We start from the raw sequence: 19,114 nt of genomic DNA on the forward strand, positions 1-19,114 counted from the left end.
TGAGCAAATATGCGATAACTTCAATATAAACTTAGCAGGAAGTGCGCTCGAAGTCGTTGAAGTCTTTGAAAATTTGGGATTATGGATCGATTCTAACCTTAGGTTCATTAAACATATTAGTCACCTTTGTCAAACCTATACCCCAATCGGAATATCCTACCCATTAAATTTAAGCTGGAATTATGTGAGACTCTGGTTATGTCCAGAATATCATATTGCGATAGTGTATATGGTCCTGCATTACTTCAGACTGATTCTACTCGTTTGCAATGAATTCAGAATTCTTGTATTTGATTTGTATATGGAATTAAAAAATTTGATCACATCAGTGGCAAGTTTGTAGGTTCCGGATGACTCAACCTGGAAAAATGTAAACTTCATCTCTTCACTCTCATCCACAAAGTTTTCATTGCATTTCATTAGTTCGGACTTCCATTGTCTAATATGATATAGATTGATTTGAAATTTCTGAAAGAATCTGTAAAAAATCAAAAAGGTTAGCTGAAAAAAATAACAATACAAGCAACAACCAGAAAATAAAAAATTCAACTATTAACAAAACTGAAAATTAAAAATTAAAAGATTCTAAACCAAGTTACTCCACGACGTTTCGATTGTTAGTATCCACAATCGTTTTCTGGTGATAACTGTACTTATTCCTCAGGATCTGACTATTTATGGGTCATTCGAGTGATTCACCTATCCCCTCTTCCCTCTCTTCGCTTCATCGGTTTTAGCGGAAGCTGATCGTTTGGTGGAAGGTGGTCGTGTTCCGCTCGATTAGAGGTTGTCATATGTTGCGTATCTCTACGCTAGCTTGGCTAAATGAGTTATATATGCGGCTTCTTTGAATTTTCTCTTGAACCAGTGTTCCTCTTTATGAATGATTTCAGCTCGAGCCCACTTGATGTTATGTTGATGAGTCCAAACATGTTCTGCTATTAATGATTTGCAGGTTTCTCCTCGCTGTGTGTGTTTCTTGTTCTCGCCAATGGGAACTTTCAAGGCCTCTTAGTTTCACCGATGTATGATTCTCCGCACTCGCAGGGTATCCGGTGAATGCAATTCTTGGAATCGCAGTCCACGTTTGGTGGCCTGGTTTTCGTGAGTACAAGTACTGGTTGTGGCGGCTTCTCTTTCTTGTGGGGCTCTTGATGTCTTCTAGGTAAAGCCTTTTCTACCATCACTTTGGAGTAACAATTCCGTTGAAGCTCATTTTTGATGATGCCTGGTTGCTTTTCGAGTTTTGATTACTGGTCATCCCACGTATCTACACAAAAGAGTAATAACAATGCGTAGCCTGAATCAAGTGAGTACCAGGAAATGCATCCTACTTCTTGTACCTAAACACTCTACTGCTCTTTTTACACGAAGCTTCTGTTACGTCTCTTTAAAAGAATATAACTCACTTCCTAATGAATTATGGGACTACTCTCTGTATAACTTCAAAAAGAAATGGAGAACGAGGCTCCGCCCACTATAGATGTATCACTTGGTAAATGGACCGGCTACTACAAATATATGATTTTTTAAAGTTTTTTTGAGTTGTTCGTATTTGATGTCAACCTACCTATTTATGTTAAGTATGTCTGACCAATATGCTATGGTCAGTATTGTAATTTTGTTGTAAATACTTCCGTGCAGCATGAAATGTAACATCTGACCATTCTTCCTCCGAAGAAGATAATATATCATTTACTTTCATTTCCTAAAGTACATAATTATTAAAATTTATTTGAATATAAATCATTAAGCTTGTCGCTCACTTGTCCGGCACAGGACAGCACGGCGTTATCCGTTGCCTGATGGCGACGGGTAGTAGCATCGCCCACTTGTCCAGCTACAACCAGCATACTGAAGGTGCTGTTTGTTCGTTTTCAAAGGAATTTCACTTGAAATCGAGGGGTGGCAGAAACATGTCTATCACTAGCAGTTCTTTCGAAGAAGTCGTCATGATAGTGGCAGCATTATTGAATGTAGAAGAAAATAATCACAAAAAATAATGTTGTGGGTCCATCCTATTCATCAAAAAAGGGCAAATCTGGTAGAGTTTCATCATATTTTCAACCATCTGAATGAAGACGAAAAGAAATTTTTCCAGTATTTCCGAATGACTCCAGGCAAATTTTCAGAACTTCTGGATATTCTAGAGCCTGCCTTAACAATCAACTCATTTTTTTCTCGTCTATTTTCATAGCTACTGTCTGACACTGTGCTGTCAACTGATGGAATAGCAAAACAGAACGACAAAAACTTCCCAGGCACTTTTGGACAAGTTGATGCTGGCTAGCGCTGGCCGTAGAAGTGCTGACTTGGCCAGTCCGCCACAGCACGTTCCGTTATTTACTGGTCAGGATCAGAGAGCTGGAATCCTTTCCGGCGGCGGACGCTCTTAGCTGTGCCGTGCCGGGCCGAGCTGTGCTGTGCCGGACAAGTGGGTGACAAGCTTTAGCAATATTATTTTCTTAGATTTAGTTTTTTTTATATGTGGACACTCAAAGGGTCGAGTTCAAAAACAGCTTTAACTGACACTTCGCCCATTCGTCATACGGTTATCTTTAATTAAGCTTGTCACTCACTTGTCCGGCACAGCACAGCACGTCGCTGTCCGTCGCCTGATGGCGACGGGTAGTAGCATCGCCCACTTGTCCAGCTACAACCAGCATATTAAAGTTGCTGTTTGTTCGATTTCAAGTTAATTTCAGTTGATATCGAGCGGTGACAGAAGTCGTCATTATAGTCGCCGCATTATTGAATGTAGTAGAAAATAGTCACAAAAAAGAATGTCCATCCCAATAATCAAAAGAGGGCAAATCTAAGAGAGTTTCATCATCTTTTCAACAACCTGAAAGAAGACGAGGAGAAATTTTTCCAGTATTTCCGAATGACTCCCGGCAAATTTTCAGAACTTCTAAATATTCTAGAGCCTACCTTAACAAGCAACTCGATTTTTCCTCGTCCATTTTGATAGGTACCGTCTGAGGTACCTGTGACTGTGCTGTCAACTAATGGAATAGCAAAACAGAGAAACAGAAACTTCCCAGGCACTTTTGGACAAGTTGATGCTGGCAAGCGCTGGCTGGCGACGCGCTCACTTGGCCAGTTTGTCACAGCACATACTGTTATTTGTCGGACAGGATCGGAGAGCTGGAATCCTTTCCAGCGGCGGCACTCATGACTGTGCGATGCCGGGCTATTGGGCGGTTGTCCATTCATTTTCATTATTCCAATCCTATCCGTACGAGCCGTGCTGCGCTGTGCCGGACAAGTGGGCGACAAGCTTTAATGTAATGTAAATACAAATATATCCTTTATATCTTGTGATGAAAAAAGTCGATTATTATTATTATTATCAAATAAACATGATTTTCGATAGAAATTGATCAATTTGCAGAATTGTTTATACCTTTGCTGTTGGGTCTTATTCCAATCACATTGCTGAAAGTCTGTCATTGAAATATCGACATATCTTCTAAGCATGACAACTTTTTGTCTTTATAAGAAGATAATTGAATTTTCAATGAGATTGACCCAGTTCACTACTTCCTAAGTTTCCAGTACATTTATATTGTATTTTAGATTGTGTTGGAAGGGGTCGTGAAACATCCTTATGCCATTGCGGTGTTCGAAAATAAATTGTACTGGTCAGATTGGTCAACTCGTTCCATCCAAACTTGCGACAAATTTACTGGCAAAGATCATCACACTCTGGTTAAAGAAGATAAGTATATATATGGAATCAGCATATTCCATTCAGCTCTCCACAGAAGACTTGATAATCCTTGCGCATTGTCCTACTGTAGCGATATTTGCTTGCTGAAGGGAAATACCTATAGCTGTGCGTGCCCTGAGAATAAACTTCTGGGAAGTGATAAGCATTCATGTAAAGGTTAGTGGAAAACATGAAAGCTTCATCTTGATTGTTATTGCACATAGATTTGAAATCTAATATCAAAAATATGAAAAAAATTAGTTTGACATGTATAATTAGCAAACATTTTTGAAGCGAACTAATCATTGTCGCTTGAGATCTGAATGAAATAATAATAATGGCTGTTGAAAACTATTATAAAAAGAGTGAAACGTTAACAATATATGAAAAATGATAGTATTATTGAAAAAGAAAGAAAACTATTTCAAACCAAGCCACTTAACCACTTTCAGATTATTATTATTTGCTATTGAAATATCTAGATTGAATTTCGTAGTCGTTCCAAATCTTCCTCTTGATTTTTGTTGTTTATAATTGATATTCCACCAATTGTTCATATCATTAGTGAAATAGGTCACAATATTTTTTACAGGTTTGTTTACTTCCAAGGAGGAGAAAATTTCCTAAAAAAAAATCCCACCTTCTGGAACTTTCAACAATATTTATAATTTTGATTTAGCGGGCGATGCGCTGACCGATACGGACCTTTGAATAATAATAATTATTTTAACACATTAAATATCATTATTAAGAAAAAAAAATCACATACCTTCTAGACACTTGAATAAACGAAAATCCAAAGGAATTTTTTTTCCCGTGATTATATTATTAGATATACTTCAGTGTATTAACTAATTTTTACAAGTTTTAAATTTACATAAAAACCCTGATAGTTTTTAAACTTAAAACCTCAAATTTTGTTCACATCTTGGAGCTGTTCTTTAAAGCTTTCAAAAAAGATTCCTGTTGGAAAAATTAAAAAAATTTCATTTTCCACTTTATTATATCAAAATCAGAAAGTGAAAAATTCAATTAGAGCAATGAAACATTTTTTTCAATATTCAAATTTATTCGTATTATTATTTTTTGAAGTTACATAAAAATGATTTTCCATAATTTGTAGCTCTATTTATTTAAAAAATTGTTATAAACAAATGTATTGTTTATAACATATTTGAAATTTTTTTTGGGGGGATTTTTATCGGTGATGAATATTATGATTTTTAGAAACAAGATCGTTTCTTGAAAAATATTTTTTATTGCTTACAAAGGCATTTGTTGATCAACCATTTTTGTGCTACTAAATATAGGTATTAAGTAATGATTTTTTTAAAATCATAATTTCTATGTCTCTTTGATATTCTGAAGAGAAACTTTTTTTAATTTATATTTTCTTTATTAAATAAACAATTTGTTTTCTACAATATATTATTTTAAATAGGTACTACAAAAAAATCAAAAACAACCATGTGTCACTTTTTGTGTAAAACATTTACCTCTAATTTTAAAACATTTTTTAATATTTTTCTTTTTTTACACAAGAAGTGTCACATGGTTGTTTTTGTTTATTTGGTAGTTTATAAAAAAAATACATCGTAAAATTTAATTTGTTCAAAACAAATTGTTCATTAAATAAGTAAAGAAAATATTAATTAAAAAAAAGTATTTTTCAGAATATCAACGAAAATAGAAATTATGAAAAAATTGTTCCTTAATATTCATATTTAGTAGTCAAAAAAACTGTTAATCAACAAATGCGTTTTTAAGCAATAACATTTTTTTTGAAGAAACGATTTTGTTTTGAAAAAGTATAATATTCATCACTGGTGAAAATCCCTTAAAAAAAGTCAAATATCTTATAAAGAATACATTTGTTCATAACAATTTTTTAAACAAATTATGAAAAAACATTTTTATGTAACTTTTAATAATAAGAATATGAATGAATTTAAATATTGAAAAAAAAAATTGCTTCAATTGAATTTTTCACTCTTTAACGCCTGTGATTATTAATAACAAAGTGGAAAATCAAAATTTTCCAACTTTTCCAACGGAATTTTTTTCAAGAAAAGCCCTAAGGAGTGAACAAAATTTGAGGTTTTTGTTTGAAAATTATCAGGGTTTTTATGTTAATTTAAAACTTGCAAAAATTAGTTAAGTAACTAAAGTACATCTGCTGATTAACGGAAAAACATATTTTAAATATATTTTTTTAACAGATATGTAAGAAAATAATCACGGGAACATTTTTTCCATGGATTTTCGTGTATTAAAGTGTCTAGAAGGTATGTGCATTTTTTTTCTTGATAATGATATGGGTTAATGGGTTAAAGTGATTATTATTGTTCAAAGGTCCGTATCGGTCAGAGCGTGCGGGACGCGCATCGCCCGCTTTTAGCGCTATTTTTGCCTCTTAATTAAAATTATAAATATTGGTGATAAGAGTTCCGGGAGGAAATACTTTTTTCTAGGAAATTTCCCCCTCATTGAGGATCTTTTTTCAAATTTCGAATATCTTTAAAATTTTCGGAGATATTTGCAAAAAACCAAACTCCTCTTTTTTTTACTGAATTATTTATAACTTTCGCAATTTTTTCGAGCCCCTCTTGAAAATACTCAAAAAGTTGCTAGAGGTCATTCCGAATCGAATGAGCCCTGGATCATAATTTTCAGTGAGTTTATACAAGTGTATTGTGGGCTTCTTGTAGTTTAACTTGAATATACACTCTGTAATTCAATTTTAAAGTTTTTCAATTGGTTTCAATAACGAATTTGTTGCCATTTCCCATACTGATAATGAATGAATATAAGTTTTTGAATAAACTTGTGAAAAATATATCAGCTGTAATTACAGTGACAAAAAAAAAATCTATGAAAATACGTGTTAGGAATCACACATTAAAAGGTAAGACCTCGTTAATCCTTAGCTCGCACAATCTTCGACTTCTGAGGGTTGTCGTTCGTAGGGGTGTGACAGCTGGTTAACGGAAAAACTGATTTAAAACAGAGCAGAGATTCCAGATTCGAAGGATTTGTTGATTATTTCCTTCATAATTGTGACCAATTCCCATCTCACATATTCAATAGCGTACTCGTATACTGAAATTTGATTATATCCAGAGGATTCTGATTTATTTACGGGATGATCAAAAATCAAACTGAAGCGTAGTAATTACATTTCACCTAATGAAATATTCTGAAAACTACAAAAAATAATAGTTCAGAAACGAACGTATTCACGTTAAATGTATGAATTGTGATTAAAACTCTATGAGGTACATAATTTTTGGTGACTTCAATTCGAGTTGATGCGTAGCAGCTGAAAGAGTTACCTTGGAACATCTCTTCTAAAGATCTAAATTCTGAACTCTTTTTCCGATATTGAAGTGTATTCGATGCATCTTACTATTTCTTCCAGTCCTGAAAGTATTGATATTGCGATAATTATGAACGGCAGATTCCATGCTCTACTTTGACAAACATCATAATGTGTTGATTATTTTTTTCCAGATATTGGACCCACAGAAACGTTGATCGCTGGGACTCAAGATAGTTTAGTTCATATAGAGCACAAATTTTTGGGAAAACATGATGTCACGTATCTGCCCAGTATAGTTAAAAAAATTGGTTGCTTGGCTTATGATAGTATTAATAATTCACTACTGATCAGCGACTTGGAGTTGAAAAAAATCGTTAACTTGGATTTGGATGATGGAATCAATAAAGTTCTTGAAATTGATGGATTAGGAAGTATAACAGCAATGGATTATGGTAAAAAAATTGTTACTATTGAATAACGGGAACACTAATGATATTTATTGTAATAATTCATATGTTATTGTAAATCTGAAGGTATGATTGAATCTGTTATAGAGTAGAGTAGTTATGTGAAATAATGTTTGACTTTCAAATGCACTATTAACTTCAATTATCCCAAGAACTGAAGGAATAACATAAAATAACAATAACAACATTCAGCTAGTTGAATCTATTGCGAAATACATTCTTTGGTCATTTACATTTTCAATAATAATAGAAATTTTGCATTGGTGAGTTTTGAATTTTCTGAAATGGTGAATTTTTCAATATCGAGTGACTTTCTAGGTGATTCAGAAAATTATATGTATGTCGAATATTTGAATATAAATAATATTCTTTCCAATAAGATTGACGTGTGAACTCCACGATAAAACAAAAATTTCCAAATTTTATTAACTTACCGAAATTGATGAGAGGAGTTTTGTAATTAATTCATTTTGGTTATGATTTTACAACTAACTAAACACTAAATAATCATTTAGTGTTCAACTGAATAAATCAAATTATCAAATACCTCGTGAGAATAAATGATCATCTAATAATCATTTCGAAAATAACAACATGTAAATTCATAAATTGATTATAACGGCTTTTCATATTGAAAAATCATAAATTTTGAAAGTAAGAAATACTTCTACCAAAAATAGAATATTTCCATTATTCCCAATTAGGAACTCTGATATGAACTATCAATGTACTTACGGTCTAGGGCAATTTTCCTCACAGAAATCGATTTATAGTTGGACACATTCCAATAAATTCTAATTTTCAGATGCTAAAGGAAATAACCTCTATGTATGTGATAGGGAGAAACGAACCTTGGAAGTAATCAGTCTCAATACTTTGTCAAAAAAAATTCTTCTGAACTTCATGAACGGGGAAATTCCAGAAGCTGTGGCTGTGGTTCCGGATGAAGGGTAAGATTTCGGTTTGGAAAATTTTCATCTTTTAGAATAACGGCGAATAATTTCTCTATATTGATGATATTCGCCATAACCACTTGTGTTTGGATATTTTTTTCCAATAATGTTGCAAAAAACGGAACTCTTACTTCAATAATTGTGCTTAATTCATAGAGCACGCACACCAAAAACATGGAGCCTGATTAGGGCTAGGAAATCGGATAGGATGAAGGCTTTAATAATTGAATAGAACTGGCCGATACTTGATGAGAACCCATATTGAAACTCATTGATACAGTTTATTATATGATTTTCACTATAGAACCTTTTATAGTGAAAATCATACAAAAACCTGTATTAATAAGTTTTGAAGGCTTTGAGACCAGCCAGTCCTTTTATTTGCCTTGAAAAAACATTAGAAAACTACTTGATAGTTTTTAGTGAAAATCGTACAATAAACTGTATTAATGAGTTTTGAAGGCTTTGAGACCAGTCAGTCCTTTTATTTGCATTGAAAAAACATTGGTAAACTATTTGATAGTTTTTAGTGAAAAATCATACAATAAAGTGTATTAATGAGTTGTGTAGGCTTTGAGATCAGTTAGTCTATTATTTGCCTTGAAAAAACATTAGAAAACTACTTGATAGTTTTTAGTGAAAATCATACAATAAACTGTATTAATGAGTTTTGAAGGCTTTGAGACCATTTAGTCCTTTCATTTGCATTGAAAAAACATTGGTAAACTATTTGATAGTTTTTAGTGAAAAATCATACAATAAAGTATATTAATGAGTTTTGTAGGCTTTGAGACCAGTTAGTCCTTTTATTTGCCATGAAAAAACATTAGAAAACTACTTAATAGTTTTTAGTGAAAATTATACAATAAACTGTAATAATGAGTTTTGAAGGCTTTGAGACCAGTCAGTCCTTTTATTTGCATTGAAAAAACATAAGAAAACTATTTGATATTTTTTAGTGGAAATCATACAATAAACTGTAATAATGAATTTTGAAGGCTTCGAGACCAGTCATCCTTTTATTTGCATTGATAAAACATTAGAAAACTAGTGATACACTTTTCGGAACTCTTGGTGTAGTAACGAATATTACTGGAGTTTTTGCCCAACACCAAATCGTTATTTTTAACAGCTCGACACGTGTTTCGATCACTAAGTGATCATCTTCCTCTTGAACACATATCGAGGTGTTTAAAATAACGATTTGGTGTTGGTCGAAAACTCCAGTAATATTCATTAGAAAATTATTTGACAGTTTTTGGTGAAAATCATACAATAAACTATATTAATGAGTTATGAAGTCTTTGAGACCATTTAGTCCTTTCATCTGCACTGAAAAAACATTAGAAAACTACTTGACAGGTATATCAGGAGCTAACTGACTACTACATCAAGACTAACGTGAGTACACGTGAGGTTTGTCAATGGAAACGGCTTTATGTAAGGTAACAGAAAAAGCAGAATATGCTTAAAAAATTAAGAAGTAGTTTTAGTTGTTGCTTAGCGCCTTCCATTATATGTCTTCTGAATGAAATATCTAGGCGTCAAGAAGGAGAGGTATCGAGGTGGAAACTGTAGATGGATAAACTGTATGTTCTAAGGAAAATTGGTATGAACGACCATTATGGTAGAAAAAATAGGTGTACGAGTAGCAAGAAGTATTGTCCCTGCTGTTGTGGACAAAATTGATATTCAGATGACTCAGTTATCTTAGTTCAGGGCAAAAAAAATAATAGCAGCCCCTGAACTGCATAATAAGATGCACCGAAAAAGAACGACTTTACAGCCATCCTAATCGACCATAGTATCATTCGCCAAGAGTACTAGCACCTCTTCAAGTCCGAGGTGTAAAGTTACAATTGTCGGGGGGAAATGATTATCTGGGAATAAGTAGAAAACCTATATATGGACAGGATAAAAATCGCCAAAGTAGCACTTACGTGGAGACTTGGTTATAATGTTGTTATGATTTATCATAACAAATACTTCTTTGGTTTGAGGGCCAATGATGAAGAAAAAAATACTGCTGTTAACAAATTAAGCACAGTGCAAATATCTGGCGTCTATGTAGGGAAATATGCTAATTGAGACTAATTGAGTCCAAGGCTAATTAGGTCTAAGGCTAATTAAATCCAGCAATGCATATGTGGTTCAACCTAGTTCCAATGATGTGACCTATAACGGCTGGAAACTGGTGTTGCATCATGAATTATTTGTTTTTGGGCTATGTCTTTGATTTTGAAAACTAAATAAGTATGAGACCTTTTCCTTCAACGAATTATTTCATGTAATTCTCATTTTTTGTTTTATTTGAATCATTAATCATATCGAACATATTTTGGCAGGACAAATTCAGACCGTGTCTCGTGAACTCTTGAGTCACACTTAAAGAAAGATACCTGATTTGTTCATGAAACTCATAAACTGAAACTGTTGGGATGCCATTCTTTTTTTGAGGTGTTTTTTCGGAGTATCTCGAAATTTACTAATTTTTACTCGGTCATAAATAACAATAAGTGAATATGATATTGAACAAAAAAAAAAAACAAATTTCTACAACTACCCTATCCACTATGTAATTCATCTATCATTTTCAACAGGGTGATGTTTGTCAGTTTGAGAGAAGCAGAAGGTACATTTTGTCATTTGGATCGCTTCTATATGGACGGAACGGGAAGGACACACACCTTAGAAGATCATCTGATAGGCCCTATATCACTACGCTATGACCATGATTTGAACAGAGTTTTCTTTGCTGATGCTGGTACTGGATTGATAGAATCAACTAGTGTTGAAGGTTTGATGACTTATTTTTGAATTTGTTGTAATTTTTTTTCTCTCTCATCTCAATTACAGTGAATCCTCAATTTTGTGAGGCTTCAATAAATTGAAAGGAGATTAACCACGATTATTTTATTATTCAACTGATTTGAATAGAGTCGAAACAAACTGCCCTGTTAGTGAAGATTCTTTATCAATTCGAGTAGATTTGTTTGAACCTTGAAGTGATATAATTGAGTAAATGATCAAGTGCACCTAAAAAAAACATCATTTATGTAGTAACTCCTTGAAAATATAACAACTGATGGTTTCGTCCGACAGGACACGACAGGATAAAAATAATTGAGAAAATAATTTAGAAGTTTCTCTCTCAATTTTTTTCTTTTCTTTTTTCTTTTATTATTGATAAGAAAAATAAGTATGAATATTTAATGATGTTAAAACCTGAATCTTCCGACCCAAAACTTTTTGTCATTGCCGAGAAATCACAATCATAAACAGAAGCTTGATAAATAATTTTAGAAAAATAATATTATGATGACAAAAATGCTAAGAGGACAATTTTGGAAGATTTGGATTTCAAGATTTATAATTTGAATGACTTTTTTCAGAAATTGTGATATTAATCGAATGCATCAAGTTATAGGATGTATTAAGTTGTTTTGGAAGTTTTGTCCGTTTTAATTTCATGTGTTTTTGCAGCTCCATATCTCAATAAATATTTAGTCTACTGTGTCGTGGTATATACTGTTAGATAGCAGCAGATCAGAAACAGCTCAAATTAATCAATCAGGCATTTGACAGTGATAGTGTTGATTCGTGAGAAGTCTGGTGGGATGGTGGAAGAACTGAGCGTCAGCTTCCATACGGTTTTTGATGGTTGGAAACATATTGGAGAGGTCAAATAGCTCAAAAAGTGCCAAAAGATTTGAACGATCGACAGAAATTGTCACGTTTCGAGGTCTGTTCTTATTTGCTTTTGCGCAACCAAAACGTTCTTTTTTTTTGGTCGGATCGTCATGTATGGATGTTCTGCGACAACAGGAAATGTTCAGGCCTTAAGATGGACACCGATGAGTCACCCAGGCACTTCCTGAAGGCGAATAACCACAAAAAAAAGGTTACGGTATGGCTGGTGTGATTTATTATAACTTTCAGTAACCGTGCCAAACCATTACAGCAGATCCATCACAGCCCTAACCATTTTGTCGTTACAGTAGCAGCCGGCACTGCTCAACAGGAGATGTTCTATCTTGCCCCACGACAACACTCGTCCGCACGTTCCACAAATGGCCGTCCAAAAATTTAAACGATTCGAGCGTCGACTACCATCTTTTCAAGCACTTTCTCACCGGTAGAACCGACAATCAGGACCAGGCAAAACAGCCTTCGTCGACTTAATCGAGTCCCGAGCATCCAATTTTTATGTTAACCAAAAACATCGACTTGTGTTACGTTGGCAAAAGTTCACTGATTCAAGTGGCGTTAATTTCGAATAAATTGTATGAGTATTCACTGAGATATTACAGTTTAAAGATCACTCTTAAAGATGGATAAAACTTTCGAAACAATCCAATGCAACAGAGTCGGTGAAAAATCAATCGTAGAAAAGTCATGAGACGATAAATTTAAATTTTGAACATTTTGTAGACAGGATCTTGGCGTTCATCTACGGATGGGTGAACTGCAACTCTCAGGATAACCTGAGAACTCTCAGGATAGATTTTTTCATATCCCAGAGATTGATTTTTTTGTATAATAATTTATAGGTTTTTTTGAAATAATCACGAAAAGCCTAATTTTTTTAGGAGACGATCGACATGATTTCCGAAGGCTAACAACCCACCCCTCTAGCATCACAACTCTTAAAAATGATCTATTCTGGGTGAACGAAAACTCCAAGCGTTTGTATTGGGCAGAGAAGAAAAGCATTTCAATGTATAACAGAAAAATTACCCTAGGTACGTATTTATTCAAAAATAAATTATTCAATGATGAACATTTATTTATTTCCCAGAAACTGTTTTATTGACTTCAATTTCCTATTCAGATCACCTCACTTCTGCGGCAACTCAAGGATAAGCCAATGCATGGGGTCTTCTTCAAAAACATTGAAGGCCTTGGCTTATCGAAGCGCCTGACTTTCGCTTTCCTCAGGTCGAGTGGGCTGAAGTCGGAAACTGAGGGGTTCATCATGGCATGCCAAGATGGTGTCTTCAACACCTTAGTCTACCGCAGTCGCGTGATGGGTATAGGAATTCCTGACACAAGGTGAAGGGCCTGCCATGAGGCGTCCGAGACCCTAATGCACTTGCTATTAGCATGTCCAGCATATGCGGTCTCTGCCTATATCCATCGACATAACGCAGCCTTAACAGTGCTTTATTACCATCTAAGGCACTATTACGGTATCGAGCCTTATGCATTTCACTAGTTCGGACTTCCATTGTCTAATGATTTGAAATCCCTGAAACAACTGAAAAAGAAGAATTAAAAATGAATAGCTGAAAATAACAATTATATCAAGCAAAAAAACTGAAGTGAAATAATAGTGAAATGGAATACAAGTGAAAATAGAACAATTGAACAAAAAATAAAAAAAAAGAAATGAACATGAAAATAAAAATAAAAAGTTAAGAGATTCCAAACCAAGTTAGTTGACGACGTTTCGATTGTGAGTATCTACAATCGTCTTCGGGTGATGATGACTGATTCCTCCGAGAGATGACTATTTATGGGTCGTTCGAGTACTTTCACTTATCCCCGCTTTCCAGTTTTTCCACTTCATTGGTTCAGTGGGGGATGACCGTTTGGCGAGAGTTGGCCATTTTTCGCTTGATGATGGGTTTCCATATGTTGCGTATCTCAACGCTAGCTTGGCTGAATACGTTGTTGGACAACATGTATGCGACTTCCTTGAATTTTCTCCTAAACCAATGTTCCTCTACGTGTATGATCTCAGCTTGGGACCACTCGATGTTGTGTTGATGGGTCCAAACATGGTCTGCTATTCCTGATTTGGTGGTTTCCTCTCGCTGTGTGTGTTTCTTGTGCTCGGCAAGCGAGGGGAAACCAGCAAATCAGGAAACAACTGAAAAAGCAGACCATGTTTGGACCCATCAACACAACATCGAGTGGTCCCAAGCTGAGATCATACACAGAGAAGAACATTGCTTAAGGAGAAAATTCAAGGAAGCCGCATACGTGTTGTCCAACAACGTATTCAGCCAAGCTAGCGTTGAGATACGCAACATATGGAAACCCATCATCAAGCGAACAATGGCCAACTCCCGCCAAACGGTCATATTCCACTGAACCAGTGAACCGGAAAAAATGGAAAGCGGGGATAAGTGAAAGTACTCGAACGACCCATGAATAGTCATCTTTCGGAGGAATCAGTCCAGTCATCACCCGAAGACGATTGTAGATACTAATAATCGGAACGTCGTGAACTAACGTGGCCTGGAATCTCTTAACTTTTTATTTTCATTTTTATTCCTTTATTTTTTGTTCAATCGTTCTATTTTTACTTGTATTTTATTTCACTATTATTTCATTTCAGGTTATATTTGCCTAATATAATTGTTATTTTCAACTATTCATTTTCAATTCTTTTTCTTAGTTGTTTCAGGGATTTCAAATCATTTTATATATTAGACAATGGAAGTTCGAACTACTGAAATTCATCATGAAACATTGTCAATCACCTTCAAACTAATGAGCCTGATGTCCTTCTCGAACACCTTCTTGGACCCAATGATCAATTATTTCACGGTGTGAAGAGTGGTCGTTGATTGATAATGCTGGTGGGCTTCTCCGAATGTATCGGGGCTTCAGGGAATAGCGCAACTTCGGTAAAAAAATAATGATAATAGGAGTTTGTATCCCAAATCGTCTGTATCACGAGGTTGTACTTCTACCGACAACAGGGAGGCCATGGACTTTTGAGTTGGATATGTCTACATCAGAGAATGGTACTGGATGGAGCCCGTAAAGTCATCACGAGGGTCGCGAGCACTTTCCCAAGCAGCTGGTGAACTCGGTTAATTTTTCGACACTGAATGAGGTGACAACAACTCTGCCACCGAGTTGGAACTCGTTCAGCAAAAGGTCAATATAAAAGCCGCAGAGATCACTTCTGCGGCAGCACCAAGATAAGCCAATGCGCCTGACCTTCGCTTTCTTCAGGTCGAGTGGGCTTGAGTCGGAAACTGAGGGGTTCATCATGTCCTGCCACGATGGTGTCTTCAACACCTCAGTCTACCGCAGTCGCGTGATGATTATAGAGGTTCCTGACACAAGGTGTATGGCATGCCACGAGGCGTCTGAGACTCTAATGCACTTGCTGTCAGCATATCCAGCGTATGTGGTGTCGGCCTATATCCATCAACATAACGCGGCCCTAATGCTTCATTATCACATACGACACTCTTACGGTATTAACGAGACCCTGGTGCTGTCCGACGATCCGGAGGATATTAAATCTGTATTGGGGAACGAGCAGTGCCGAATTTGTTGAAACTATTCGTTTCTCACCCTTAGGTTCATACAAGCTAATAAGCCTGATGTTGCCCTTCTCGACCAACAGAGCAAGACGATATTGTCGTAGAGTTTTCAGCTCCTGGCGAGACGAATATCGTCCAAAAAGAGAGGGAAAAACGGATAAAACATCGAGGTTCACTCTTCGAACTCCGCAGACTACTTTGTCAAGATGGTTGTTTTTATTCTAGGAGTCCTTGGTCGATTGATGCCCTCTCTACTCTCGAATCTCAAAATCATGTCGGCTTGCCGCACTAAGGCAAAACTCTTAGCCGGACAAATGCAGAAGGCTGTCATTGTTGGTTCACTGCGCTTACTCAGGGCACACGATTCTTGGACCCAATGATCACTTACCTCACGGTATAGGGAGTAGGGAAGCCCCGAATGTATCGGAGTTTCGGGAAGTTTGCGCCTGACTAGCGCAAACTTCGGTGGAAAAATAATGATAGACCACATAGGCTTTCTCAGCCTTTATCCATTGATATAAAGCGACCCTAAGAGTGCTTTATTACCACCTATGGTGAGTGGAGTTAGCTCCTGGGGAGACGAATATCGTCCAAACAGGGGAGGAAAAACGGATGAAATATCAAGTTTTTCTCTTTGAACTCCGCATATGGGTGTTCTAATTGTTGACGTCCTAGGTGGAATAATGCCCTCCCTACTCTCGAATCTCAAGATCATGCCGATGCTGCACTGAGACAGAAATTAATTTGCAATTGAAAATTGATAATTCTTTTTCCACTAATGAAAGATCTAGTGTAATCCAATGCTCGCTCTCTAAGATACTTACTGTATCGTCTATCAAGACCGGGTATGCAAGAGCATGGTAAATTTTCATTATTGAGGTTTTTTTCAAAGTTATAGAAACCAAAAAACGATTCAATTAGTTGTATGCGTATATTCCCAATCTGTTCGTACCATGAATATTTTTCGTCAATTGTTGTACCCAAAAACGTTCTGATCAAAATAACCTCAAGTGATTACTTTTTATCAACTTTGATTTTCTCTAATGTTCACATTTTGTTTTTTCCGTGTTGTTGGTGTATAGTATATATTCAACCAATCTAAAAACGTTTTGCCAAATTGCCGTGGACGGATATAGCAACGTACCGCGCGTTTTGTCCATTTTTCGATCGCCATAATAGTCCTACCGGGAGGACTATTCGCAATGTGGCGGATGAATTTGAATCCCCTGGTTCAGTAAACGATCAACTGACACCCGTACGTTGATGAAACGCAAATCTTCCGAAAACATAGTCGCTGTCTGTGAGAGTGTGTAGAAAAATCCGAGGCAGTTGATTTCGCGTCTCTCACAAGAACTCGGCCTTTCGCAGACCACAACTTGGTGAGTTTTGCGCCGTGATTTGGGTCCAAAATTTAACTGACCCAGGAACTGAAGGTAAACGACCATAGACAACGTCGATGATTACCAACTTTCTTAGGCTGACTTGGTTGGTGGTTTCAACAGGACGGCGCTACGTGCCAAATATCTCATGCCACATCTCTGCTGGAGCGATTTTAGGGCATGGTCGTCTCACGTAGAGGTGATGTAAACTGTCCCTCGAGATCGTGCGATTTGACCCCATTAGACTTTTTATTGTGGGGTTTTCACAAGTCGCAGGTGTACGTGAATAAGCTACCAACGACAGCGGTCCTCAAATCCAATCTTACACATGTCTAGCCTAATTTATGCGCCAGAGTCATGGAAAATTGAACGTTTCGGATGCGGTCCACTCAGAGAAGCCATGGCGGACATTTGAACGATGTTAATTTTCCACACATAATGACTGCGGAAGGTCTCACAAATGAATGAAAAATTTCGATGATATCTCACAAACACTTTGTTTTATTTGAATTCAAAGATTTTCCCAAAAAATCTCTGTCTTCCATACATAACTTTTTCAAAAACCTCATACAGAAAACTAGTAATGAAAATGCGGTACATGTAATGTTTCTTGGGATTCATTAAATTTATTATTTAATATTATTGATATTATTATTTAATATTATTGATATTATTATTTATAATTTTCAACACTTTCTGGGTGCCTTTTTTATATATCTGAATTGTTTCCAATTATCTCAAATTGTTTTGAAATTTTCCAGAGTTAGTGGAAAGAATTATCATTTTTGTGATACAAAGAGTTACTACAGCTACACACATTTTTCAGATCTCTCCAGAGAACCAGAGAAACTCCATCTAATATCAGTAACCCCCAGAAAAAATGTGTTGAGCGCTTGTTGGCTCAACAACAATGGATGCAGTCACCTTTGCCTCATGTCGCACAAGACAACGGTGTGCGCTTGTCCAACTGGCTACGAACTATCCGACGACCACAGGACTTGCATCCGACGCGTGCATTGCGACTCTTCTGAATTCTTTTGCCCTCAGTCTAACGTCTGCGTCATGAAGAGCTTAAGATGCAATTCACATCAGGACTGTGCATTTGGAGAAGATGAACTGAACTGTGACATAAACAGATGCACAACCGGGTTCTTCCGTTGCGACAATGGCGATTGCATCAAAGAACAGCTAGTGTGCGACCATCATTACGACTGCAGGGATAAATCTGACGAAGATAATTGCGCTGAGAAGAAGAAACACGTGGGATGTCCGCCAAAGCAGTTTAGATGCGGGAATGGAGACTGCATTTCAGATAGATTCATATGCGATGGTTATAAAGATTGTGAGGATAGCTCGGATGAAAAGGGCTGCGAGAAGATGTTCTGTTCGGATACCGAATTTAGGTATGAAATGAATTATTGTTGAATAATTTAAAACAGTTATGTAACCGTTTCAGATGCGATTCTGGAACATGTATTCCTAGTAGCTGGGAGTGCGACCACGAATATGATTGCTCAGATTCCTCCGACGAACATCCCGGATGTGGTGAGTACATGAACACTCTGACTAGTAACTTGATGAAAATTATCAACACTATTCGTGATGACTTATGAAGCTACCGTGACTTATGAAGCTACCGAAACGCGTCTTTAATAAAATCTATAATCAGTTGGTTGATGAGTAAATTGTAGTTTCAATAATATGTTGAAAAAATCGGTTTTTCCTTCGATCAGCTGTCGCACCCCTACGAACGACCACCTTCAGAAGTCGAAACTTGTGCGAGCTAAGGATTAACGAGGTCTTACTTTTTAAAGTGTGATTCCTAACTACACGGGTTGGACGATAGCAAGTGAAAATCGATCGTTCAGACACACCAGTCAATTCGAGTGAGTGAACAAAGCACCCACGTCGAACCGCCTGGCTATCGACTTGGTTTTCATTATTTAAGTCCTGGCAGAAAATGCTGTTTTCAATATATTTCTTCTCTTGAACTCTCAC

At 36.1% G+C, this 19,114-nt stretch overlaps 1 protein-coding gene across 1 annotated transcript in view; it reads left to right on the top strand.

Annotated features, from left to right (window-relative positions):
• yl (Putative vitellogenin receptor yl) overlaps nucleotides 1-19,114 on the top strand; it is an 86,557-nt gene that overhangs the window by 33,736 nt on the left and 33,707 nt on the right. Inside the window, exons 9-15 of the mRNA XM_074180587.1 lie at nucleotides 3,580-3,889; nucleotides 7,223-7,483; nucleotides 8,304-8,448; nucleotides 11,052-11,248; nucleotides 13,041-13,193; nucleotides 17,943-18,519; nucleotides 18,573-18,661. Of these exons, the coding sequence (XP_074036688.1) occupies nucleotides 3,580-3,889; nucleotides 7,223-7,483; nucleotides 8,304-8,448; nucleotides 11,052-11,248; nucleotides 13,041-13,193; nucleotides 17,943-18,519; nucleotides 18,573-18,661 (1,732 nt within the window). The remainder of the gene's footprint in view (nucleotides 1-3,579; nucleotides 3,890-7,222; nucleotides 7,484-8,303; nucleotides 8,449-11,051; nucleotides 11,249-13,040; nucleotides 13,194-17,942; nucleotides 18,520-18,572; nucleotides 18,662-19,114) is intronic.

Source organism: Leptinotarsa decemlineata, unplaced genomic scaffold, assembly GCF_025532065.1.
Source record: "Leptinotarsa decemlineata unplaced genomic scaffold, Ldec_3_MD MMD2_tig00026299_RagTag_RagTag, whole genome shotgun sequence".
NCBI lineage: Eukaryota > Metazoa > Arthropoda > Insecta > Coleoptera > Chrysomelidae > Leptinotarsa > Leptinotarsa decemlineata.